Here is a 27,428-nt window from a genome sequence, read left to right on the forward strand (position 1 = left end):
TTTATTTATTTTTAGTCTATATGTTTTTTATTGTTTCCCTAGTACTTAGCACAGAGCATGGTACATAATAGAGCACAGTGTTTCTTGAATGAATTAATCATCTTTTAATTTTTCTCTCTTGGGGAATGTTCATTAACTTTCCTTTAGATTTACTTAACTGATTTATTTACCCTTATATCTTTTCATTCCTTGACTGTTTCTAAGGTCTGTTGCAATTTTTTTTTCACTAATTTTTTTTGAGGAAAAGTAATCATGGTATATGTGGCAAAGACCGCTAACTGTCTATTCACATCTGCTCTCTCCTTGGTGTGCATTGCTAGTCAGAATCCCCCAGTCTCCTTTGCAGTTTGATGAGACCACAATGACTTAAATTTTCTCTAGTGGAATGTGACTGGAAATGGGCCTGACGTCCTTCATGTGTTCCTCTTTGTCCGCCTCTCCTGGCTATCTGGGATCCAACATCAGGGACAACCTTGGAAGCCTTGTACTCAAGATGGCGGAACTGCTGTCAACCTGAGTCCTAGAATGACTCTGGAAGAGAATTGGCTTAACTAATGACCTGAATATTCACTCACCAGGGTAATATTTTGAGATCAGTTTGTTAGCCTGCCCTACCCTTTCTAATAAGTGTGTTATGTGGTCAGCTCTGAATAGGATCTATATGAACGTTGAGTATTTATCTAATTAGAATTATATAATTATATTGGAAAGCCTGGGGGATGGGAAGTGTGCACATGTATGGAAATATGAAGTGGAAGGAGAGGTAAATCTGATCTATAATGGGAAGTTAATAGTGCCTAAAACTGGAGAAAAGAAATGGAAAAAGCATATTGTGATATGGAGGTATATGGCAGAAGATTCATTCACAAAAGTTGAAAATTTTTGCCCCTTGGCGTTGGGAAATTGTTGGGGTAGAGGACCATTTTTTTAAAAAAATAAATTTATTTATTTTATTTTATTATTTATTTATTTTATTTATTTTATTTTTGGCTGCGTTGATCTTCGTTGCCGCACACGGGCTTTCTCTAGTTGCAGCGAGCGGGGGCTATTCTTCGTTGTGGTGTGCGGGCGTCTCATTGCGGTGGCTTCTCTTGTTGTGGAGCATGGGCTCTAGGTGCGTGAGCTTCAGTAGTTGTGGCACATGGCCTCAGTAGTTGTGGCTCCCGGACTCTAGAGTGCAGGCTCAGTAGTTGTGGTGCATGGGCCTTGTTGCTCCGCGGCATGTGGGATCTTCCTGGGCCAGGGCTCGAACCCGTGTCCCCTGCATTGGCAGGCGGATTCTTAACCACTGCACCACCAGGGAAGCCCAAGGACCATTGTTTTTTGTAATAAGCCTTTGTACTTATTCAACTCTTTATGTTCATGGATAACTTTGATAAAAACAAAAATTCAATTAAAGATACTTGGTAAAGAACAACCACAAAAAACCCCAGTCAAATTCAGATTCTCCTTTATAGAAGCCACAAAGTTGATCAGTTTTTGCTAAATAAATCTGGTAACAGGGAGCTTTACCACTTCATGAGGAAACTTGTTTCATTGTTGGGTAGTTTTAGAGGTCAGAAGGTTATTCCTTATGCTGATGTGAAACCTTCTATAGAAACTTCCATTCCAGGACCCTCTAGAATATATGGAATAGTCTATATCTGCTTTCATGACAACCTTCAAGTGATTCTTTAAATTATCTTCATAATCTACCCCATATCATTTTTTAAAAAATAAATTTATTTATTTATTTATTTTTGGCTGTGTTGGGTCTTCGTTGCTGCGCGCGGGCCTTATCTAGTTGCGGCGAGGGGGGGCTATTCTCTGTTGTGGTGCGCGTGCTTCTTATTGTGGTGGCTTCTCTTGTTGCAGAGCACAGGCTCTAGGGTGCGTAGGCTTCAGTAGCGGCGGCCTTTGGGCTCAGTAGTTGTGGCTCGCGGGCTCCAGAACACAGGCTCATCAGTAGTTGCGGCTCACAGGCTTATTTGCTCTGCGGCATGTGGGATCTTCCCGGACCAGGAATTCAACCCATGTCCCCTGCATTGGCAGGTGAATTCTTTTTTTTTTTCTTTTTAACATCTTTATTGGAGTATAATTGCTTTACAATGGTGTGTTAGTTTCTGCTGTATAACAAAGTGAATCAGTTATACATATACATACATCCCCATATCTTCTCCCTCTTGCATCTCCCTCCCACCCTCCCTGTCCTGCCTCTCTAGGTGGACACAAAGCTGATCTCCATATGCTATGCGGCTGCTTCCCACTAGCTATCTGTTTTACATTTGGTAGTGTATATATGTCCATGCCACTCTTTCACTTCGTCCCAGCTTACCCTTCCCCCTCCCTGGGTCCTCAAGTCCATTCTCTGGGTCTGCGTCTTTATTCCTGTGGCAGGCGGATTCTTAACCACTGCGCCAGCAGGGAAGTTCCTACCCCTACATCTTAAATTTTCTAGGCAATGATAATGAAAATCGTCTTTGATTTTGAGACTGATTATCACCAAATCCTTCCAAATTCTGGTTCACTGGCTCGTGACTGTCCTGTAGATGTTGAGTTTTTGGTTCTGCTGCAATTGGCTGTGCTGCACAAACCTTTACTGCCTGGTGGCCTTAATGTGCAGCCGGTGTTCCTGTGTGATCTTCTCAAGAGCTGACCTCAGTGGTGCCTTTGGGATTATCAGTGTTGACCTTATAACTGCACTTATTGTCCTGTTTGCTTCTCCTGATACCACTGAAGTTCCTATTAAGTTTCCGAAAGGTTAGCCTCATGCTTTTAATTTCTTACAGAAGACTTACAAGGAATTTGAGAAAAGTTTCTCCGGGCTTGGTAGTGCACTATCACATAGTGCCAGAGGATTCCTTCCTTGCCAGTAGTCAGCCAGCGTTCCTGAATAGAGCCCATGTACTTCTACTCTCTCTCACGTCAATAAGAATTCTCTTTTCTACTTGAGATTTTGCCTGGAGTGATTGGATATGGCCTGTTTCCTTATTATTTAAGCATGTTAGTTCTAATGTTCTGGGCTCCTACTGTCAGTTTTAAAGTCCTCCTGCAGGGAATTTCCTGGTGGTCCAGTGGTTAGGACTCCATGCTCTCACTGCCAAGGGCACGGATTCAGTCCCTGGTCAGGGAACTAAGATCCTGCAAGCTGTGTGGTGTAGCACCACCACCCCCGCAAAAAAAAAAAAAAAGTCCTTCTGCAAACCTAACAGCTCACTGCCTACCCTGCCCAAATTCCTCTTGAGAGGGAAATCACTCCCACCCTAGTCCTTTGTTGCACTTATAGCAAAGGCTGGACATAACATGTGTTGAAGAGTAGAGAAATATTAAGTAAATTGTGGCATTAAAAGTGAAAAACACGTATTAAATACTGTGTAGCAACTTGCAAAATATGTTTTCAAAATAATGTTAAATGAAGAGTAGAACCCAAATTGCAAAGACCTGCTTTAAATTATGCAAAAAACCCCAAAGCCTATAAAAATAGATACACATGTGTGTAGAAATTCAGAGGAATAAAAAGTCATGGTCAGTGGTAAGATTATAGGTATCTGAAATTATGTATTGATTTTCTGTGTTCTTCGTTAGCATGCAAGCTCTAAGAAGTCAGGGATTTTGGTCTGTCCTAGAACAGTGCCTGGCCTGTAGTAGTTTTTCAACAAATCTTTGTTGATTATTTAATGAATTGAATGTGGAGATTTCTTTTTGATGGTTTTCATGTTTAATGCTATAGTAATGCTTGTTTAAATTAAAACAAAAACAAAAATTAAAAAGGAAATTCCCAATGATTTCAACCTTTTGAAAATACATTATAGTTTCTGCATATTCTCAACACCCTTGTTGGCCTTTTCTGGTCCTCTTAAAAGGTGATGCCTCAGACAGGATATACTAGTCCAGATTTTGGCAAGCCAGTCCAGCATATAGAGGAATATTTTCTTCTCAGGATCTGGATACCACATCTCTATTTTACTTTATTTATTTTTTTTTTTAGTGGTAGGAGTATGGTTTATTAAGCTGTGCCTTAGTATAGGCGCTGGGGCTTGCCCATGGTGCTCTTAATGTACAGAGTCTGGACGTTCTGCCAATTTTTCTTGAGCAATGACACCAGGAAGTTGACAGCTAAGTGGATGTTGTACACAGGCTCATCACTTGTCATCTTCACGTGGCCAACAGCCACTGCCAGACACAACACCTTCTTCATCTGGAACTTGATCGTGGACTTCACTTAATCAACTTTGGCCACCATGTTCTCATTATGGGTCAGCAAGGAAGGGAATTTGCCAGCCTTATTCAGGCCAGGGCCCAGAATTTGTGGGATCTGCTTGATCAGAGGCTCTGAAGCCAAAAAAGCATCATACTTCTTGGGCAGCTTCCTGACCAGTTTCTTATTCTTGTTGAGTTTCTTTAGTGCCTTCATGTCCATATGGGGGATATCCACAGCCTTGGCCTCATCACACAGTGCTGCTGGTGCCCCAGAACACATATAGAGAACTTGGGGCAGGGAGTGGACTTAAGCCTGACGGCGCCTGAGAAGCGTTTGTCCTTCTGAGGGTTATAGTTCTTCAGGCTGATCTGAAGCTGCACCGTCTCCAAAAACTTCTGGCACTTTCACTGGTTCCCATGCAGGACTTCCTGCACTGCCTTGTAGAGGGTGTCGTGGGAGACTTTGCTGCTCATGGTGCCTCGTGCTGAGATAAGCGGAAAAGAGCCACACCTCCATTTTAGAGTTTTTTCCAGATGTGACCCACTGTTGGCTTATACTGAACTTAGTTTGTTGGTATTTAAAACTTTAGTTTTGCTAATACATTATAACAATTTCCAGGTCTTTCCCAATAAGTATTTACCTGCTGATATAACAGAACTGGCCATCTTGCCTTTCATGTTTTTTTGTTTTCACTGTCCACCTTCATTGGAAGTGCTAAGTAGCAGAACATTCAAAAGTTGGGCAGCCAGAGGATAAAAGAAGCAAAACCTCTGGAAAGTCTACACATTTTATAATTATCTCCAAATACTTTAATGATGACTATACATTTTCTAGGTGCTTTCTTCAGAATTCCTGAAATGGTAGGAAGTTAAGTACTTAGATAAAAATCAGGAACTCATCTTTTGGTTCTGTCTTCAAATAGTGTTGAAAACCTGTTTTTTCCAGGAAAGTGAGCCATTGCAGTCTTACCTTTATTTTCCAAATGCTTATCAACTGCCATCAGCTCTCCTCTTTTTTTTTTTGTTTTTTGGCGGTACGCGGGCCTCTCACTGCTGTGGCCTCTCTTGCCGCGGAGCGCAGGCTCCGGACGCGCAGGCTCAGCGGCCATGGCTCATGGCCCCAGCCGCTTCGCGGCACGTGGGATCCTCCTGGACCGGGGCACGAACCCACGTCCCCCGCATCGGTAGGCGGACTCTCAACCACTGTGCCACCAGGGAATCCCAGCCCTCCATTTTTCATGGCCATCATTGTTTCTTATATTCATAGACCAGGTGCTGGCAAATTTTTTCTGTAAAGGTCCAGATAATAAATATTTTAGGCTTTGTGGGCCAGAGGGTCTCTGCCTTAACAACTCATCTGTGCTATTGTATCTCAAAACCAGCCACAGACAATACATAAATGAATGGATGTGACCGTGTTCCAGTAAAACTATTTACAAAAGTAGGCATCAGACCTAGTAGTTTGATGATCCCTATCATATACCCACCACCTTTACCATCTAAGAAAATAGAATAGGAGGACTCTATGGTGGAACTCATTTTCTTTTAGAATTTTTGAAGGACCTGCTTCTAGTGTTCCTTTTGAAAAGTCCCTTGCTCTTCTAATTTCGTGATCCTTTTAACATTTTATTTATTTATTTACTTACTTCATGTTCCTTTTTTTTTTTTTTTTTTTGCGGTACGCGGGCCTCCCACTGTTGTGGCCTCTCCCCTTGCGGAGCACGGGCTCCGGACGCGCAGGCTCAGCGGCCATGGCTCACGGGCCCAGCCGCTCCGCGGCATGTGGGATCTTCCCAGGCCGGGGCACGAACCCGCGTCCCCTGCTTCGGCAGGCGGACTCTCAACCACTGCACCACCAGGGAAGCCCTCGTGTTCCTTTTTTTAAACCAGTCATTTTTTCCCCCCTCCCTTTGTGAAGGCGTCTCGTTCCCACCACTTTCTCATCTCTTTCCTCCTCAGTACAGTGGAGATAATAATGTCTACTTTAGGCTTGCTGTGAGAATTGATAAGAATGTAAAGTGCTGAAAACAATGCTTGGCATATAGTAAGCACTTAGTAAATATTTGTTGCTATTATCATCAACATCATCAATATTTTACAAACTGAAATGCCTTTTGCAGTGTTTTGACAGCCCATAACTACCTCCTGGAACTTTTCCTGGAACTGTGGAGTCTTGATTTCATAGACAAAGTGTGGGATAGCTTGAAGTGATACTCTAGGGCTTTAGGATTAAGGAGTGGGAATGGGATAGTCCATAGCCCTGAGCCTAATATAGAGGTTGGAAAATCATAAGAATTTTGTCGCAAGTTGCACTCACTAAATTTGGAAAGAGAGGTCAGAGTACACATGTACGTTTCTCCTCCTCCTCCCAGGATTATGCATGTTAGTGTCAATCAGACTGTTTTCCACGCTGTTAACTGTATTTATATTTTCAAAATGAAAGCTTTTCAGCACTGCAGGTTACTTCCCAGTTCTTTTTAAAGTGTTGTAACTGCGCTTTTATTTTAAATAGTTCTAGTTCTTGCAACCAGCATTTTATATTGCCAGTAAGAATTTAAGATAATTAGATCAATAGAGGTAACCACAGTGCCATTTTGAAATAGTAGATTTGAAAAAAGCAGATTTTTCAGATTGAAATATTTTCATGCAGAAGCATACTTTATTTTCTCAAGTTCTCCTTAATTCTGTTTCTTGAGTATACTCTGCCTTCTGAGTGGCATGCTAGTAAAGATGTGGATAGGAACAGACATTCTTGTGTCATCTTTATGGAAAATAGGGAATCATTATAAAAATTAATTACTATTTGTTTAAACATTTTTATTTATTTATTTATTTATTTTTCGGTACGCGGGCCTCTCACTGTTGTAGCCTCTCCCGTTGCGGGGCACAGGCTCTAGACGTGCAGGCTCAGCGGCCATGGCTCACGGGCCCTGCCGCTCCGCGGCATGTGGGATCTTCCCGGACCCGGGCACGAACCCATGTCCCCCTGCATCGGCAGACAGACTCTCAACCACTGCGCCACCAGGGAAGCCCAACATTTTAATTTTTGATGAGCCTAAAATTACATGAGATACACTTGCTTTGCCCTCAAAGTTCAGCCTTAATTCAGCTGGTTATTTTACTAGTGTTTGGTCCAGCAAGATAGGAAATCATTCTTACTCTGGGAAAAATAGCCTCCTTTAAGGGATATTTATATGCCAGACATTGTGTTAAGCACTATTATCTAATTTAATCTCCTAAGTGGTCTCTTCCTCTAGACTTTGTTCTCCAATAGTATATTCTTAATATAGCAGCCAGAGAGATGCTGTTAAATCAGAGATGCGGTTAAAGTCAGGTCATGTCATGCTAGAACCCTCCAATGGCTTCCTATTTCTGGCAAAATAAAAGCTAAAATCTTTACAGTGGCCTATAAGGTTCTATATGATCTGATTCCCTCTTAGTGCTCTGACCTCATCTTTCACCACTTACCCCCCCACTCTCTGCTCCAGCTCCTTAGCTTCCTTGCTTTTCCTTAATCATGCCTTTTTCATTTCTGATTTCCTCTGTCTGGAACACTGCATGGCTGTTTCCTCAGTTGTTTCATGTCTTGACTTGAATTTTGCTTTTTGCCCTATCGTCCTTCTCTGCTTTATTTATTTATGTTTTTCCTGTAGCACCTATCACTAGATAACATATCAAATCATATATTTATTTATTTTGCTTGTTTGATATTTCCCTTACCACCGGGCAGAGATTTTGTCTATCTTGTTCACTGTTGTCTCTGCATCACTTAGGACAGTTGCTGGTGCGCAGAATAAGTGCTCAGGAAACATTTGCTTAGTGAATGACTAAATTGCCACAGTACTGTGGCATGGCCACTGTTATTACCTTCATTCAACAGGTGAAGAAACTGAAGCTCAGAGAGGTTAAATAATTTGCATAGGGTCACATAGCTCTTAACCATCCCCTTGAATGGCTTTATTTCCTGTTATATCTCATGCATTCTGTGCTAAGTCATAGGACACTATTTTTGTGTGTGTGAATATCACATACATATTCAGGCTTTTGTGCTCATGTTGTTTCCTCAGTGGGAGTATTCTCCTTTCCTGCCTCGTACTGAGGTAGAACTTTATTTGCAGAAGAAATGGTACAAATAGAAGAGTCAAAGAGAAGAGTCAAGGGTATGAAGGTTGTTTGGGGAGGTGGAAGGATAAATATTGTGAGCTAAGATCACATGGTGGGACATGCACATATGTTCAGGGAGCAGTTTAGCTAGAATGAGGTTTTGTTTAGGAGTATGATAGGATAGAGAGGGAGAGAGTTATGCCCCTATTACTGGGAGCTTTGAGCTTCACGTTAAGGAGCTAATGTTTTTATCTTGTTGCCCTTTGAAGGTTTTTGAGCAGAAGATTGATAATGTATAACACCACTTTAAAAAATACTTAATTTTGCTATGGTGATGAGAATGCTTTGGAGTGGGAAGAGACTAAAATTAGGGACAATGTTTAGGAGATTATTAAAATGACATAGGCCTTACATGAGACGATAAAGGCTGAAGTTGAGAAGTGATAGTGGAAATAAAGCACAGAGATGAGATACTTAAAGTATAACTTTTAAAATCCAAACTCCTTACAGTGGCCTACAACATGCTGCATGATCTGACCTTTGCCTACCTCTGCAGCCTTATCCCCTGCCACCTTTCTTCTCATTCTCTGCTGTAGCAACACTGGCAGTTCTTTGCTTTGAATGGACTGTTTGTCTTGGCTCTAATGTCTTTGCACTTACCTTCTCTTTCCCTGGAATGTTTTTCTCCAAGTCTGGTTCATTCATTTCTCAGTTAAAATCACCTCTCAGGTCTTTCCTGACCACCAGTTTTTTTTGTTTTTTTTTTTTTTTTGTAGCGCGCGGGCCTCTCACTGCTGTGGCCTCTCCTGCTGTGGAGCACAGGCTCCGGACGCGCAGGCTCAGTGGCCATGGCTCACGGGCCCAGCCGCTCCGTGGCATGTGGGATCTTCCCAGACCAGGGCACGAACCTGTGTCCCCTGCATCGGCAGGTGGACTCTCAACCACTGAGCCACCAGGGAAGCCCCTGACCACCAGTTTTAAAGCACCGTCCCTTATTGCTTCATTCTTTGTTGCTATCATCAGAGTATGTAATCATTATCTGACTTTAAGAATGTATTTGTCACTGCCCCTTAGAATGTCAATTTCATGAGAGAAGGGACTTTCTCATTTTCACTGCTATATTCTTGTACCTGGAAATGTACCTGGCCCTTACTAGATTTGAAATAGGACTTAATAAATCACCTGGGTTGGAGGAGTCCTGTAAACCCAGGGTTTTCAGCTTGAATATCTACCATTGATCAAAACAGAAAAATCTGGAGGGATTTTGGTTTTTGAAGGCAAGATGGAGTCTGAGGTGGGGGCACGACATCCAGATGGTATTGTCCAGTAGGCAGTGGGAGATGTATAACTGCACCCTACGAAAATGGTTAGGACTGGAGCTATAATCCTTTTTTTTTTTAAACTACAGTGTAACATACATATAGAAAAGTGCAGATATCATAAATGTTCAACTTGTTGAACTTTTACAAAGCGAGTATACCCTTGATGTAGTGCCTAAATCAAGAAAAAATTATTAGCAGCACTCTTGAGGCTCCCTGGTGATGAGCTATAATTTTTTGTTTGTTTGTTTTGTTTTTGCGGTACGCAGGCCTCTCACTGTTGTGGCCTCTCCCGTTGCGGAGCACAGGCTCCGGACGCGCAGGCTCAGCGGCGAGCTGAGAAGCCCTATAATGTCTTAATTGGTATTTATTCTGTATCCTCTTTGATTATAAACACTTTGAGACAAGGACCATACCTATTTCACTTATCAAAATAGTCTAGTAAGGTGATTTTTGTTGATGATTGCTCAGAGGAGTCTTACTTTCATTAATAGTCAACCCAGGGTGAGGAACTGTACTCTGCAGGACTTTCTGTTGATTCCAGTCTTTGCTGTTTTCCTTGTCTCTGAACTCCTATAGAATCAGTCTACTACACTTGATTTAATACTTCATCTATGTTATCTGTGGTTTTTTAGTTTTTTCCATGTGTTCAGTTCATATCTCTATTAGAAAGTTCCTTGAGGTTGGGAACCTTGTCATATACTCCTTCCTCCCTCCCTCCCTCCCTTCGTTCCTTGAAATAGAATTTATTGTGGCTCTGATTATGTACACGTGAGATGTTCTTGCCAGGTGGGCCGGGCTCACATGGCTTGTATAATACATACATCTGCGGGGCCTGCTCTCTGTGGTTGGGAAACGCCCACACTGGCAGTTCAGCCCACCTTCCAAGTTCTCAGCTTCATGGGGTCCTTGGCCACCTTTTTCTCAGCGCAGTTGGCCTCCATCTCCTGCTGATGCTCCTCTCACTTCTTCCAGCTTAGCTCGGTCTTCGCCTGTTGGCTCTCAGTCTCGGCTGGGCACCAGCCTCCTCTGATGTGCTGATAAGGCAGCGAAGGGGTCGCCTTTGTCATTAAGCTCCGGTCCATCCCAGTTATACTTGCTGGCCAGCTGTGTGTCCTCAGGGGGCAGCTCTGGGAGATTTGGCTCCTGCCATCCCTGCTCCCACGAGCCCCTCAGCTTCCCAGCTGCTCCAGTCTGACTCCGGGGCTTTGTGGCCGGGGTTGCTGCTCTGCCCAGCCCAGCTGTCTTGGCCCCCAGAAGTCCTGGTGGGCTGACACAGATTTGGCCTCCTGCTCCAAGCAGCCCCAGTCTTCGTCCTCCCATCTGTTGGCAGCACTGCTGTCCTCTTCTGTGTCCTTGCCCTCTTGTGTCTCCCAGTGGCCTTAGGTCATGGGTATGGCAGGGACAGGGGTGAGGGCTGGGGAAGGAAGTCCCTCGGGCATGGATCTCTGGGGGATGTTGGTCTCGGCTGGAGCAGCTGTGGGGTGTGCATGGATTAGCATAGAGTTGAGGAAGGAGACCCCTGTCATGGCCCAGCCTGTGCAGCTGGCTGCATGAGAAGTCCACTTTGGCCAGCTGTGTAGGGCCCTCTGACACAGACTCCAGTTTGGACAGGCAGCTTCGAATGGCCTTGAAGGCCTCATCCTGCACAGATGTCTCAGAATCCACAGTGAGGCTGTAAGAGTCAGGCAGGATCTTGTGGGCTTAATCGTTCATCGAGGAGAGGTTGTGGGTGGCAGTGAAGCCCAAAACACCCGTGACCTGGGATGGTGCAAAACGGTCCTTAGTGGCCCAGCTAAAGGCGGAGGTGAGGACCCTGTTTCTGGTGCTGGTACTGAAGTAGAAGCTGATTTTGCCCAGGCAAATGGTGGTATTGCACCGAATGGGGCCCTGTTCGTCCTTGGCCTGCAGCTGCGTGAAGAGCTTCATCAGCTCCACGGTGAGGTTGGCCTCATTTAGCTTTGGGGCCAGGAGCAGCATGGACTTGACCATCTGCTCCTGGGGGTCATGGAGAGCCTACTCCTATAGGGTCACCACGTATAAGTATTGTAACCAGGGAGCAGCAAATGTGCTAGGTGTCTTATTTCAGGACTGTTGTTCTTTACAGTAAAAGTGATTTGTCAAATGTATAATTAAATGCAATTTAACCTTTATACTTTTATGAAATTTTTCACATTCACTTTTTTTTTGAGAAGTCTTCATCAGGGAGTTCCCTGGTGGCCTAGTGGTTAGGATTCCACGCTTTCACTGCCATGGCCTGGCAGTGAATCCCTGGTTAGGGAACTGAGATCCTGCAAGCTGTGTGGCATGGCCAAAAAAAGAAAAGTCTCGGGCTTCCCTGGTGGCGCAGTAGTTGAGAGTCCGTCTGCCGCTGCAGGGGACACGGGTTCGTGCCCTGGTCCGGGAGGATCCCACATGCCGCGGAGCAGCTGGGCCTGTGAGCCATGGCCGCTGAGCCTGCGCGTCCGGAGCCTGTGCTCTGCAACGGGAGAGGCCACAACAGTGAGAGGCCCGCGTACCGCAAAAAAAAAAAAAAAAAAAAAAGAAAAAGAAAGAAAAGTCTTCATCCTAAAGGGTTGATTTAGGAAATATGAACATTATATTACATAATTCTACATACTTCCCAGTGCTGTCCTTGTTCTTGTTCAATATTGTGTAGTTATATTTGTATATCTGTTAATTCTTTTCCTTTTTGGCTCTCTCCAGTGCATTTAAAGTGAAATAACTTAGATGTGACTTTTAAGGAATATATTCATTATATAAACCTAGTTGAGTTTATATAATAGCATTATTACATATATTTTATTAATAAAGTTACTAGATTTGCCTGCCTCCCAAGCCCTTAAACTCTAAATGGAGAAAAAAAATAGACAAACATAGAATGCTTTATCAGTGGGATTTTGGGTCTCTACTTAATAGAAATTGGCTTTCATTATATACTTGATAACCTAAGGCAGCTCCTTTTACACAGTTAAAAGTCTGAAAACACTTGAATTTTACTAGGTGTGTCAGGAAGAAACTTTACATGGGCTTCTGCTTCTTAGAAATTTTCAGTATTTTAATTTATTGAGTACCTACTTTGTATAGAACCCTGTGTCAGTTGTTCTGAAGGATACTGAGACTGAATTTCTGCCCCCCAGGTGTTTACTAGCTATAGGATGGGCCATGACCCAAGGCACTGTATGATATGTCCAGTGAGTATTGAGGAAACTTCACTGGAGAAAAAATGAAATTACCAGCAGTTGAATAGTCTGGGTAAACTTGATGGAGAAGCTGTGATCTGAGCTGGACCTTGAAAGATGAATGGGATTTTTCTTTGTGCTAAGCACAGTGCACATAGCACTTTATGTGATTTTTTTTTTTTTTCCATTTAGTCTTTCCAGCAACCCTATGAAACAGGTGTAGTTTCCATTCCAGTTACAGAAATGAAGAAACTGTAGATTAGAGTGTATGTTTTCAATGATTCCATATATATGTATGAAAATCATTAAAAAAGAAAAGTCTGGAAGGATACACACCCAATTTAAATATTGGTTACCTCTGGGGAGGGGCACTGAGATTTTGGAGGTGGAGGTCAAAAGGAGGCTTTAGAATTTTGGGTTGTCATTTAAAGGAGATGTATTGCAAAAGAAATAAGTATTAAAAGGAAAAATAAGAAACATTTTGGAATTAAAGTAACAGGAAAGGAAATCTCAGGAACTAAAGCTTTTAGAAAAGAATAGAGATCTACTTGCAAAATAGTGGGAGTCAGATTTTGACTGGCTCACTGAATCAAAAAATACAGGCATTTATTGGGACAAAACATTTGATCACCAAAGTTATTGAGTTTACATTAGTTTGTCATGGTGGAAAACAGCAGTTTTTTAACATGATTGTTATATCCACAAAGGTCATAACACTTTTTGGTGCCTTTTAAAAAAAATTTTTTTTACTGAAGCATAGTTGATTTACAGCACTGTGCCAATCCCTGCTGTACAGCAAAGTGACTCAGTTATACACATAGAGACATACTTTTTAATATTATTTTCCATTATGGTTTATCACAGGATATTGAATATAGTTCCCTGTGTTATACATTAGGACCTTGTTTATTCTAAATGTAGTAGTTTGCATCTACCAACCCCAAACTCCCAGTCCACCCCTCCCCCCAACCTCGGCAACCACAGGTCTGTTCTCTGTGTCTATGAGTCTGTTTCTGTTTTGTAGATAGGTTCATTTGTGCCATATTTTAGATTCCACATATAATTGATATCATATAGTATTTGTCTTTCTCTTTCTGACTGACTTCACTTACTATGATAATCTCTAGTTGCATCCATGTTGCTGCAAATGGCATTATTTTGTTCTTTTTTATGGCTGAGTAGTATTCCAATGTATATATATTTACCACGTCTTCTTTATGCAGTCAATGGATATTTAGGTTGTTTCCATGTCTTGGCTATTGTGAACAGTACTGCTATGAACATCAGGCTACATGTATCTTTTTTTAAAATAAAATTATTTATTTATTTATTTTAATTTTGGCTGCATTGGGTCTTTGTTGCTGTACGCAGGCTTTCTCTAGTTGCAGCCAGCGGGAGCTACTCTTCATTGCGGTGCATGGACTTCTCATTGTGGTGGCTTCTCTTGTTGCAGAACACGGACTCTAGGTGCACGGGCTTCAGTAGTTGTGGCTCACAGACTCTAGAGCGCAGGCTCAGTAGTTGTGGTACACAGGCTTAGTTGCTCCTTGGCATGTGGGATCTTCCCAGACCAGGGATCGAACCCATGTCCCCTGCATTGGCAGGCTGATTCTTAACCACTGTGCCACCAGGGAAGTCCCTATCTTTTTGAATTATAGTTTTGTCTGGGTATATTCCCAGGAGTGGGATTGCTGGATCATATAGTAATTCTATTTTTAGTTTTCTGAGGAACCTCCATACTGTTTTCCATAGTGGCTGTACCAACTTACACTCCCACCCACAGTATAGGAGGGTTCCCTTTTCTCCACACCCTCTCCAGCATTTGTTATTTGTAGACATTTTAATGATGGCCCCTCTGACCGGTGTGAGGTGGTACCTCATTGTAGTTGTGATTTGCATTTCTCTAATAATTAATGATGTTGAGCAGCTTTTCATGTGCTTACTGGCCATTTGTATGTCTTCTTTGGAGAAATGTCTATTACCTTCTGTCCATTTTTTGATTGGGTTGTTTTTTTGTTGCATAACATTTTTTTGGATACCAGTATTTTAAAAGTTAGGGAAAAAGTTTAGTTAGGGAGTCCAAGCTTACAGAAAGTGCTCAAGATTTCATTTATTTTGGGGATCAGAATTACAGAGAGTGACTCATTTTTTTAAAAATTTTTATTTATTTATTTATTTATTTATGTTTGGCTATGTTGGGTATTCATTGCTGTGTGCAGGCATTCTCTAGTTGCGGCGAGTGGGGGCTACTCTTCCTTGCAGTGCGCGGGCTTCTCATTGCGGTGGCTTGTCTTGTTGTGGAGAATGGGCTCTGGGCACGTGGGCTTCAGTAGTTGTGGCACGCGGGCTCAGTAATTGTGGTGCACGGGCTCAGTTGCTCCGTGACATGTGGGATCTTCCCGGACCAAGCCTCGAACCCGTGTCCCCTGCATTGGCAGGCGGATTCTTAACCACTGTGCCTCCAGGGAAGCCCTTATTTTTAAATTTATCTCAAGATACAAAGTATTTTCTTTCTCCCTATCTATGAGATGTGACATTTATTCATAATGGTGGCAAGGCAGTGTCAGTTTTGCTTTCTCAGTGCTTTGTTCAAAGTCACGTGGCTAACAAGTGGTGCAGGCGGAATTTGAACCCAGATAATCTGGCTTCGAAGTTCTAGATCTCAGCTATCTTGCTACTAAAAATGGGGAGATAGGAATTCCAAAGGGAGAAGCAGAGTTTACAGAGGAAGATCAGTATAAATTATGTTCAGGTGTAGTAGTAAACCATTGTGATTGAAGGGCAGGATATTTGGCAGGCAATGATGGGAGCTAAAAGATTAAGGGATTCTTTGGGACCACAATGTGGATTATTTTGAAAATCAGGGCAATTAATTGGCCCAAGGATGGATGGAAAGGATTCATTCATCTTACAAACATTGTATTAAAACAGAATTTCAGATACAGAAAGGATCATTCTTTGAGATAAGAAGGAGTGAACTGGTAGCACTGTGATTTATCCATCCTTTACAAAGGTTATTTCGCATCAGCTGATCGTTATACCAGATTCTTTTCAAAGGAGGGAATAAAGTTGTATCTTAGCAATTCTACTCAAATTTTACCTGGGATGCTTCCTTGAAAATGTTACCATCACTTTTTATTGTGGTAAATATACATAACATAAAATTTACCAATTTAACCATTTTTAATTGTATAGCTCAGTGGCATTAAGTACATTTACTTTGTTGTGCATCACTACAATCTGTTTCCAGAACTTTTTCTTTTTTTTAAAAAATAAATTATTTTATTTATTTATTTTTGGCTGCATTGGGTCTTTGTTGCTGCATTTGGGCTTTCTCAAGTTGCAGCGAGCGGGGGCTGCTCTGTTGCGGTGTGCCGGCTTCTCATTGCGGTGGCTTCTCTTGTTGCGGAGCACAGGCTCTACGCACATGGGCTTCAGTAGTTGTGGCTCATGGGCTCTAGAGTGCAGGCTCAGTAGTTGTGGCGCACGGGCTTAGTTGCTCCACGGCATGTGGGATCTTCCTGGACCAGGGATCGAACCTGTGTCCCCTGCATTGGCAGGTGGATTCTTAACTACTGCGCCACCAGGGAAGCCCTAGAACTTTTTCTTTCTTTCATTTTAAAATTTATTTATTTTTGGCTGCGTTGGGTCTTTGTTGCTGTGCATGGTTCTTCTCTAATTGCGGCAGGCGGGGGCTATTCTTCGTTGTGGTGCGCGTGCTTCTCATTGCGGTGGCTTCTCTTGTTGCGGAGCACGGGTTCTAGGTGCGCGGGCTTAAGTAGTTGTGACACACAGGCTCAGTTGTTGTGACTCACGGGCTCTAGAGCGCAAGCTCAGTAGTCGTGACGCATGGGCTTAGTTGCTCCGTGGCATGTGGGATCTTCCCAGACCAGGGATTGAACCTGTGTCTCCTGCATTGGCAGGATTCTTAACCACTGTGCCACCAGGGAAGCCCCAGAACTTTTTCTGCCCAAATTGAAACTTGTACCCATTAAACTCTAAGCACCCATTCCCTCCTCCTCTAGTCCCTGGCAATCACCATTCTGCTTTCTGTATTTATGAATTTGACTTCTCAAGGTACCTCATATAACTGGAATCATACAAAATATTTGTTCTTTTGTGTCTGGGTTGTTTCACTTAGCATGATGTTTTTATGTTTTATTCATATTGTAACGTGTTTGAATTTCCTTTTTTAGGGCTGAGTAGCATTCCATTGTTTGTATATACCACATTTTGTTTATCTGTTTGTCAATGGACATTTGGGTTGTTTCCACCTTTTGACTGTTGTGAATAAGGCTGTTATGAACATTGGAGTAGAAGTTCTATTTGAGCCCCTGCTTTTAATTCTTTTAGGTATATACCTAGAATTGGAATTGCTCGATCATTTGATAATTCTGTGTTTAACTTTTTGAGAATTCACCTAACTGTTTTCCACAGTGCACCAATTTATATTCCTACCAGCAATGCCCAAGGGTTCTAATTTCTCCACTTTCTTCCCAACACTTATTCTTTTCTTTTTTTTTAATTATACCCATCCTAATGGACATGACGTGGTATCTCATTGTGGTTTTAGTTTGCATTATCCTAATGGCTAGTGACGTGGAGAACGTTTTCATGTGCTTGTTGGCAATCTGTATATGTTCTTTGGAGAAATGTCTCTTCAAGTCCTTCCTCTATTTTTTGAATTGGATTGTTTGTACTACCACTTTTTTTTTTTTTTTTTTAGCAGTACGCGGGCCTCTCACTGCTGTGGCCTCTCCCGTTGCGGAGCACAGGCTCCGGATGCGCAGGCTCAGCGGCCATGGCTCATGGGTCCAGCTGCTCCACGGCATGTGGGATCTTCCCAGACTGGGGCACAAACCCATGTCCCCTGCATCAGCAGGCGGACTCTCAACCACTGCGCCACCAGGGAAGCCCTGTACCACCACTTTTTAAATCTAGTTAAGTCTCTCAGTTGTCTTTTGGCTTGAACCAAAGGCTCTTGATAATCCATAGCTACCACTTATTTAATTTATAACATTTTGATGCAAATTGTGATAGGAAGGGTCTTGTTATTAGGAGATTGATATTAACTATTAAGTTATAATGTGAAAAACCACTTAGTTGGGGATGACTGGCTCAGATTGTTCACGTAGATATATTTTTCCTATGATACGACCACCAATATAAATTATCCACATGTTGCATAATCTCCATTAGGAAGGTGGAAGTCATCATTGTACTTCTGTTTCTTGGTTTTTCTGCAGCTAGGAACTATTCCTATTTTGATTTCTAGTTTTGACTAGGGGTATTGTTAATAATGGTCACCTTGCATTTAATCTTTGGCCTCTATCCAGTTTCTCTAGCTCATTGCTGCAAATGAATTTTAATGTTATGCTATGAATTTTTTAATGTTAATGTTATGCTCGCTTCAGCAGTCCTGTAACCTCATGGTCACGCCAAACAAATATTTTCCATTGTTGTTCACCTGATAAAAAGATGAGTAGATGGGAGTTCCTTGGTGGTCCAGTGGTTACTACTTGGGGCTGTCCCTGCCAGGTCTTGGGTTTAATCCCTGGTCAAGGAACTAAGATCATGCAAGCTGTGTGTCACGGCCAAAAAAATAAAAAGATGAGTAGAGTCAGTAATGCTTTTGCATAGATAGAATATTGAAGTGTTAATTTTTCTCTAAAAGAAATCTACCACAGGTATCTTTAGATACGTGAAAACTCAAAGCAGTGAACACTACAAGGAAAGCACTAAATACTGTGTTAAGAGGTAATTTTAAAACCTAAGGACAGGGGTTCCCTGGCGGCGCAGTGGTTGAGAGTCCGCCTGCCGATGCAGGGGACACAGGTTCGTGCCCCAGTCCGGGAGGATTCCACATGCCGCGGAGCAGCTGGGCCCATGAGCCATGGCCGCTGAGCCTGCACGTCCGGAGCCTGTGCTCCGCAACGGGAGAGGCCACAACAGTGAAAGGCCCGCGTACCGCAAAAAAACCCACAAAAAACCCCCTAAGGACAGAGTTTTCTTAAGCGTTGCCAAAGAGGTCTGTTACTCTGAGTAATTATATGCCTCCTGAGGAAGTATGCAGTGACATTTGGTATCACTCTTCGGAATTAGCTAGAAAGAGTTTGTATGTTCAATGTATCATTCCTGCTGGCTTCCTGAAAGTATTGGTTTAAGTGACAGGTAGAATCTATGTTAGCTTAGCTTACACACTTCAAAATGGAAATCTAGATGACAAGGAGGTAAGCTCCTTAAAGGACTTTGTCTTTTTTACTTTTGTATGCTCTAGTAGGCACTTAGGAAGCATTTGTGGAATGAAAACACGTGAGTGGACAATTGCTTTCAAACATTTACTGAATAAAGTGAAATGACTTGTTCATTTTTGTAACCCCTTTGCTAGGCATTTAATTTGTCACTTACTCTGTTCTCCTAAATCACTTAAACATTTTTCTAAATTCCAAAAATTTGTTGACATCTTTTGTTATTTGTCCTTTTTTTTATTCCTTTAGTCTTTTTTTTTTTTTTCTCCTCTCTCGGCCACTGTTCTTCCTTTAGTCTTCATTGTCATCTTTTTCTTTTAAAAAATGATTTTACTGTTGTTTTAGAGTTGGTTAGGGAGAGAATCACACATGACTAGTCCACTACCCACCTATTCACATTTATTCAGTTAATCTTATTTTATTTATTTTTTTATTTAGGCTGTGTTGGGTCTTCGTTGCTGCGTGCGGGCTTTCTTTAGTTGTGGCGAGCCGGGGCTACTCTTCATTGCGGTGTGCGGGCTTCTCGTTGCGGTGGCTTCTCTTGTTGTGGAGCACGAGGTCTAGGTGCGTGGTCTTCAGTAGTTGCAGCTCTTGGGCTCTAGAGTGCAGGCTCAGTAGTTGTGGCTCACGGGCCTAGTTGCTCTGCAGCATGTGGTATCTTCCCAGACCAGGGCTCGAACCCATGTCCCCTGCATTGGCAGGCGATTCTTAACCACTGCGCCACCAGGGAAGTCCCTATTCAGTTAATTTTATTAAAATTTTTAAAAAAAAAAATATTTATTAATTTGGCTGAGCCAGGTCTTAGTTCCAGCATGCAGGATCTTCACTGCTGCATGCAGGATCTTTAGTTGCGGCATGTGGGATCTAGTTCCCTGACTGGGGATTGAACCCAGGCCCCCTGCATTGGGAGCACAGAGTCTTAACCGCTGGGCCACCAGGGAAGTCTCTATTTAGTTAATTTTAATATAAGCATTTCCCCAGTTAACCAACATCCTTCTAAATGACTGCTTGATATGTCATTGAGAGAACATACCTTAAACTTTTTCTAACCCCTGTTGTTGGAAACTTGGATGTTGCTATTACTGTTTAAATAAACCATGATAAAAATTTTGGTGCATTAAACTTTTTCTAAATTTCAGGTTATTTCCTTAGAAGCAATACTTAGATATATCTTCTGATATAGGCTATGAACATTTAAAAGCTATTGATTATAAAAGTTATACATGTTCATTGTAGAACATTTGAAGAATATAGAAATATTATATAGAAGATAATTAAAGTTAGCTATAATCTTACAATCTGTGATAACCAGTCCTTAAACATCTTGGTGAATTCCTTTCTAGAGGTATAATATCTATCTATCTATCCGTGTATCTTATGCATTTTAAAAACTAGTTGGGATGTGTACTAGGTCTCTTTCCAAAGAGATTGTACTGTTTTATATTTCCATGGGCAAAGTATGTGAATTCATTGCACACTTGATAGGATTAGGGATGCATTCATTCATCATTCATTCAATAAATAAATATTAATTTAGAGTGAAACTCTGGTCTCCATACCTACAATTAACCTCCTTCCATTTTTTCTTGAATTCAGTTACGATATCGAACCCACTAGTCCTCTAGAATTATACCTTGTGACCATCTGTCTCCACATTGCTAAATCTATTGGTCATCCCTCATTTCACATAATCTGTCAGCAACTTTGCCACAGTTGATTATCTCCTTGTTCTTGAAACCATTTTTCCGTTTGCTTCCAGGACATCACATTCTCCTAGTTCTCCTATATCATGGTCTCCTAATCTCCCTTCCTCTCAATGGTAGAATGTTCCAGGCTCACACCTTGGTCATTACCTTTTAAAAAGAAATCTTTGTGGGAGTTCCCTGGTGGCAGAGTAGTTAGGATTCTGGGCTTTCAGGGCTTTTACTGTCGTGGCCCGGGTTCAATCCCTGGTTGGGGAACCAAGATCCTGCAAGCTGTGCGGTGTGGCCAAAACAACAAAAAAACTTTTATTTCCTTGGCTCATTTAGTCTCGTACACTGTTGACTTCCAAATTTATACCTCTAGCTTTGGCCTTTTCTCTGAAATCTGTATTCATATTTGGTTATCTACACAATATCTCCAGTTGGATATCTAATAGGATTTCAAATTTGACCTGTCCAAAACTGAGCTGTGATCTCCTACTGCCCCTAAACCTCCAACTTCTCACCCAGCCCCTGGGAGTGAGCAGTGGTATAGTGGTCATGTTGTGGTTGCCTTGCTTTGCCTTACTTAATTGTCTGTGTGAGTAGCTACAGAAGTGGCTCAGAATCAGTACAGTTAAGGCCTTGTGTTTTGACATACTCAGTAGAGGTGTGTGGAGATACTTAGGGCCCATGGTGGATATTAAGTGATCTTCTTCCTCCTCCCCCATTAGCTTAGTGATTTCATTTTCTATTATTGTTCCTCTCTATCACTTCTCTTTAGTCCTAATATCTTCTTGCTATCCCTCTATCCCTCAAACACCCTGGGAAAGCTCCCATCTGAGGGCCTTTTCCTGTAATATTCTTCTCCCAGATACGACTTATTCCCTCAACTCTTTTAAGTCTTACGTAAATGCCACCTTTTCAGTGAGGCCTTAACCACACTATCAAAACTTGTAACCCTTCCCTACTAGTCTCTTTCCTGCATTATTTCCATAGCACTTAGTCATCATATAACATGTTATATGTTTTACTTATTTAATTTTTCTCTTCTCCCTACCCCCAGACTAGAATCCTATATAAGCTTCAGGGAGACATTGATTTTTATCTGTTTTGTTCACTGCTGTATTCTCTAGCATCTAGAAGAGTGCCTGAAATGTGGTAGGGGTGATTTTGAGTGTTAAGAACATATTATAATGTTATTTAAAAAGCAAATGCAGCAATACCTTGCGTTCTTCCTTTCTAACCTGGATCTGGCGGAATGGCTCCTGCAAAGAAGGGTGGTAAGAAGAAGAAGGACCATTCTGCCATCAGTGAGGTGGTGTCCAGAGAATAAAATATGTCATCGCCATTCACAAGCGCATCCGTGGACTGAGCTTCAAAAAGAGTGCCCTGGGAATTACCTGGAGTGGTTAAGACTCTGCTTCTACTGCAGGGGGCATGGGTTCGATCCCACATGCCACCCAGCACACCAAAAAAAAAAAAAGAAGAGTGCCCTGCCGGCACTCAGAGAGATCCAGAAATTTTCCATGAAAGAGATGGGAACTCTAGATGTGTGCATTGACACCAGGCTCACCACACTATGTGGGCCAAAGGAATAAGGAATGTTGCATACTATATCCATGTGTGTTTGTCCAGAAAATGTAATGAGAGTGAAGATTCATCATACAAGCTCTATACATTGGTTACCTGTGTACCTGTCACTACTTTAAAAAATCTACAGTCAATGTGGATGAGAACTAACTGCTGGTTGTCAAATAATGTTACAAAACAACAACAAAAAGTTAATGGCAATCTTAGAACATGAATAGAAATATATCTAGAATGGTAATTCTTAATTTGGGGGGCCCAAGGACAGCTTTAAAAATTTAATAAAAGTTATATGGATTGCCTCATTATAAAAAAAATTAATAGGTCTGAATTGAACTTCCTAAATTGCTAGTAATGTTGAACATTTTCAGTGGTTTTAAGTAATAGCTCACTTTTTTCTTTAGTAAATTTCTTGATTTTTCCATTTATTTATCAAGTTATATATTTATAGGTATATGTGTAGTTAATATATGTACATGTTATTTTATTTTCTATGTTGTTTGTCTTAGTTTACAGAACTTTAAAATTTTTATGCAGTCAAACCTGTGTTTTCATTGTGTTTGTTTCTAAGCTTAGAAAATTATCCCATCTTCTTCTCCTCCTCCTTCCTGCCCAGAGATTTGATAAATATCACTTTTGTTTTGTTCTGGCTTCTTCCTAAAAGAATGAAAGGTTGTGTAGAGACCATAGAGTTTAGGAAATCATAGGCATATGGTTGGTAACTTAGGGCATGGGAGTGGAAGAGATTGTTCAGAAAGTGTGTTTAGCTGAATAGAGAAAAGGAGAGGGGGAGCTCTGCAGAGGATCAACACGTAGGTAATTTGCAAAAGATGAGAGTTAAGTAAATAAAGGAGACTAAGGAGGAAGTCAGTGGTAGGAGAATGAGAGAGGGACATAGTAGAGCCCAGGGGTGAAGCCAGGTTTTAGGAAGGGTAAAATGGTCAGCGGTGTCAAATACCTTAGGACAAAGGCCAAAAACTTAAGGATAAGAACTGAAGAGTGGTAATTGAGTTTGGCCACTAGGAATTCATTGGTGACCTTTAACAAGGAACGTTTTAGTGGAGAGATGAAAGTGCGGTACAAGTGCCTACAGTTGTAGACCTTCAGAGTTTATCAGCGAGAGGAGGGAGGGAGAGTGGGTCACAGCTTCTGGGACAGGTAGGGTTGAGGAATTTTTTTTTCTTTTTTTTAGGAAGGAAAGACTTGAACATATTTATAGAATGAGAAGAGGTAGTTAGAGGAAAGGCAGATATTGTGGGTGAGAAAAAGGAGTTAATTGAAGGTTCTGTTGGGGGTTCTAGGCTTAAGAGTTTCAGTGGATTAGTTTTAGAAAGGAGAGATACCTTTTCCTTTAAGATGGATAGGAAGGAGGTAAGAATGGTTGAGGACAAAGGAATAGGAGAGAGGAGAAAATTTGGAGGTGATGGGGCCTGATTGCTACGTTTTAGCTTGGGGATTTATGATCAGTGAACTACGTAGGCTTTAGTTGTGTCACGGTAAAAGAACATTAATGCTTGCCTGTTTTCATAGACTTGGTGTGAGTTATAAATGAAACAAGTATATGTTAAAATGCTTTAGAAACTTAAAATGCTATGAAATCTGTAGCCTATTAGTAGTCGTGTTGGAGAAAGCCATTTGCTTTGTATAGTTTACTATGTTAAAATGCTCCAGATAGCAAGAAGGAGCAGAGGATTCTGGTGTGTTTGGACCATAATGTTTGGTCTCTGAGTCTTCATCATTTATCTGGAAAGGTTTCTTTACAAGTCAGGAATGCGTTTTAGGTAAGTACGGCTGCTGACATTAGCACCTGAAATCATTTAAAACGTTGATGGTGGGAATAATTAAGGGAAAATGTGTGGGAAGAAATCTGCTTAGAAACAAAGTAAAGTGAATCTTCTGTGGTTTAAATTTGTCATGAGGTGGCACTAATTCTACATTCTCATGTGTGTCTTCTGCTAGTTCACTTCTCATAACTTTTGATAAACTAAACTTCAGGATTGTTTGTGAACTCTTAATCATTTGGTGCCGCAGACTGATTTATGCTTAGCTCTTTTCCTTTATATGTGTTCTCATGACACACAGGTATAGTTTTTATCACATATGGTACTTAGTAAAAAATACAAAAAAGGTTTGTATTGTGCTTTTCTTTGCACTCTAGATTCCTTTAGAATTTTCATTACTGTGCCCTTGCTTATCATTAGTCCTGGTTTTCTGTTAATGATTTTTGGTGCTGAGGATGACTGGAGAAAATCATGTAATTGAACTGATTGTTCCATTATTGATATGTGCTGCTTAGTCTAATTTGGTTTGTGATGTTATAGTTAATTACTATGAATGTTTCATGGGCTGTTGACTCATACTCATTCTCCAGATAGAAAAATGCATGATGTTGTTTCATTTTGTACCCTTATTCATTTATTCAAATATATTTGAGTGTCTACTGTGTGCAGCCCAATGTGTAAATGAGTAGAAAAATTCAAGAGGGAGACAGTAACAGTGTCAAATACAGTACATTGGTATAAAAAAATAAAGACAGGAAAAGTGTTCATTTGATTTGGCGATTAAGAAGTCATGGTGACCTTAAAAGCAGTTTCAGTAGGAGGTTAAGGGTAGAATCCCCCTCACAGTAGATGGAAGAGTAAATGGCAGGTGATAAAGGAGGAGGGGAAGAAGACGATAGAGAGAGGAGAAGGGGAAGGAGCAAGGGGATGAGAGGAGAAATAGAGAGAGGAGAAGTGAGGGGGGAAAGAGGGAGAAGGAAGAGAGGGAGAGTTGGGGGAAAAGAGGAATGGGAGAGGCAAGGGGGAGAGGGAAGGAGAGAGAGAGAAAAAGACAATAACTTCTTTTTGAGAAGGTGTGCTGAGAAGAGGAAGAGACTGGATGGGAGCCAGGAAGGGCTTTCTTTTTAGGATAAGACCTGACCTTGTGTCTGTGGTGAGGGGAAAGGTGCCATTGGGGAAGGAGAGGTTGAAGATTTAAAATATAGTATGGCTGGTAGGGCAGGGTGTTGAAGGAAGTATGAAGGGCATGGGAGTCACAATGTGGATCAAGGGTACAGGTAGATGGGCTGGCTTTGAACAGGAGGGACACCTCATTTCCTATGACTGAAATAAAGATAGGTAAGGAGAAGTATGAATATATAAATAAGGTTACAGGTAGGGATATGGGGTGGAGGGAGGGCATGCCTGATAACTTACGTATCTCTATAAGATCAGATTTCAATCTCTCTAGTTGAGAGTGAAGGGTCTGGGCAGGGAGTGACTGGCGGGCTTGAGTTGAGAAAATGAAAGAGTTGTTGAGGGCCATGGAAGAGGGAGTGTATGAAATTTATTTTAAAGGAGTAAGGTTGGAGACTTTATAGTGGTATCAGTATATCTAGTGTGGTTTTTCTTTAGAGTAGCTCAGTTTTCCAGAAACAGTGTTGACCTGGAGCTGTGGTATTGTGGTCAGGTTCAGAGAAAGGGGTACAAATCTGAAGTTGCTGCTAAGAGATTTAGATGTCCAACCATAGGATCTGTTGGGAGGATTCAAGATTTGAGGGACAAGAGGTTTCTGTAAAGTCACAGAGTAAGTAAAGTCAGACTAAGATTTTGGTGAGCTACTGGAGTAATCAAGGGAGAACAGTTTTAAATGATGGCAAGATTCAGAGTAAAGAGAATAGATGCCTAAAATGGAGTTGAGCTAAGAATCTTTGGAACTAAAGAGGCCTATGAATTCTAATGTACAGTAATTGGAGAGGTAATCTTCATGGACATTGAAATCTCCCAAGATTGTAATAGAAGATTTAGTAGAGAAGAATACTCTGAACTGGGCTCCCCTGGTCTTCAGTGAAGGAGGAAGGTATGACTAAGGGATCAGAAGATGATAGTGATGAGGAGAAGATATATCTTGAAGGTGGGGCCATAAAGGAAGATGATCATGATCTGGAAGCTACTGTAGAAAGGCAAGTGAATGGCAACCACTTCTGGCTCTGTGGGGGGTATGGATTACAGTAAAAAGGGAACTGTAGAAAATCTTTAGGGGAAAGCCAGATTTAAGTCAGGGTAAGCAAGTAGAAGGATGCGTTAATTTTTCTGTTATAAAATGTGCTAGAATTTTTGTAAAAAAAGAAATGTGAACTGCAGATTTTTGGGGAGCTTCTATACGAATTAAAAGACTTGGTTGCAAGTGATAGAAAACCCAACCCAAATTGGCTTAAAAAGAGAATAATTTGTCTTATGTTATTGAAAAGTCCAGGGAAAGCACTGGCTTCAGGCATGGCTTTTGTAGTTTATATGATGTCACTGGAACCTATTCTGCTTCCTTCTCTGAACTCAAATCTGCTCTCCACTGTGTGTTGATTTGACATTTAGGTTTCATAGGGCAGCAGGGTGGCTTAAATAACTCCATTTGCTGCCCTTCCAGTTCAAGTACAGTAGGAAGAACTTCTCTTCATCTAAAGTCCTGAGCTTGACTGTCATTGACCAGAAGAGCCATGTGTCCATCTTTGATTCAGTTATAGCCAGGGGAATGTAATGTCTTGATTTACTTGTGTCTAGGTCAGTAGTAGTTATGGGTTAGGATCAGTATCTCTCTCACTGCTTTGGACCTCTTTATGTACAGTGGAATAATCTTATATCTCTGAATTTTCCTTTGTGTCTAGATTGCTTCTGTCTTAGAACAATCTGGATATCTGAGGCTTTGTTCATTTAGTATTTCTACAATAAATTCCATGAGTACTGAGTTTTGTAAAAGGCACAGTTCCAGGTATTTTTGTCAATTCTAAGTTGAATAAACCTAGTCTTTGCTTTCAAGGAGGTGACTGCTTATAGAAGGGTTATTAGTGTATGTTAGGCTTCTTTCTATCACAAGTAATGAAGAGATATTTGGGTTTCTTTAAGAACTGGATGTTCATTGCACAGGTCCACGTGGTAAAAGGGAGCCTGGAATCCCACAGTAATCCAGGAAGGGCAGTGTCGATCCAGGTCTCAGGGAGACTGGGATATAGCTAGGGAACTGGAAGGATCCACTGAAGCTGTAGAGTAGGTTTTCTTATAGCCTTTTCAGCATGAGAATCTGTCATCATTCTCGCCCTGCATTAGGTTTTCTTTTTTTTTTTCGATTAAAAAATACTTTTTAAATTGA

The 27,428-nt window shown here is 41.5% G+C and overlaps 2 protein-coding genes and 1 pseudogene across 29 annotated transcripts in view; 1 reads left to right on the forward strand and 2 right to left on the reverse strand.

The window, feature by feature from the left end:
- Positions 1-27,428, forward strand: part of MGA (MAX dimerization protein MGA) — a 156,266-nt gene that overhangs the window by 13,404 nt on the left and 115,434 nt on the right. The window lies entirely within an intron of this gene.
- On the reverse strand, positions 3,974-4,653 carry LOC117311084 (large ribosomal subunit protein uL1 pseudogene; annotated as a pseudogene).
- LOC101331457 (N-terminal kinase-like protein) overlaps positions 10,475-27,428 on the reverse strand; it is a 36,610-nt gene continuing 19,656 nt past the window's right edge. Inside the window, 5 exon segments of the mRNA XM_033849868.1 lie at positions 10,475-10,628; positions 10,630-10,772; positions 10,774-10,855; positions 10,857-11,162; positions 11,164-11,600. Coding sequence (XP_033705759.1) covers positions 10,475-10,628; positions 10,630-10,772; positions 10,774-10,855; positions 10,857-11,162; positions 11,164-11,600 — 1,122 coding nt within the window.

This window comes from Tursiops truncatus, chromosome 2 (genome assembly GCF_011762595.2).
Source record: "Tursiops truncatus isolate mTurTru1 chromosome 2, mTurTru1.mat.Y, whole genome shotgun sequence".
Taxonomy (NCBI): domain Eukaryota; kingdom Metazoa; phylum Chordata; class Mammalia; order Artiodactyla; family Delphinidae; genus Tursiops; species Tursiops truncatus.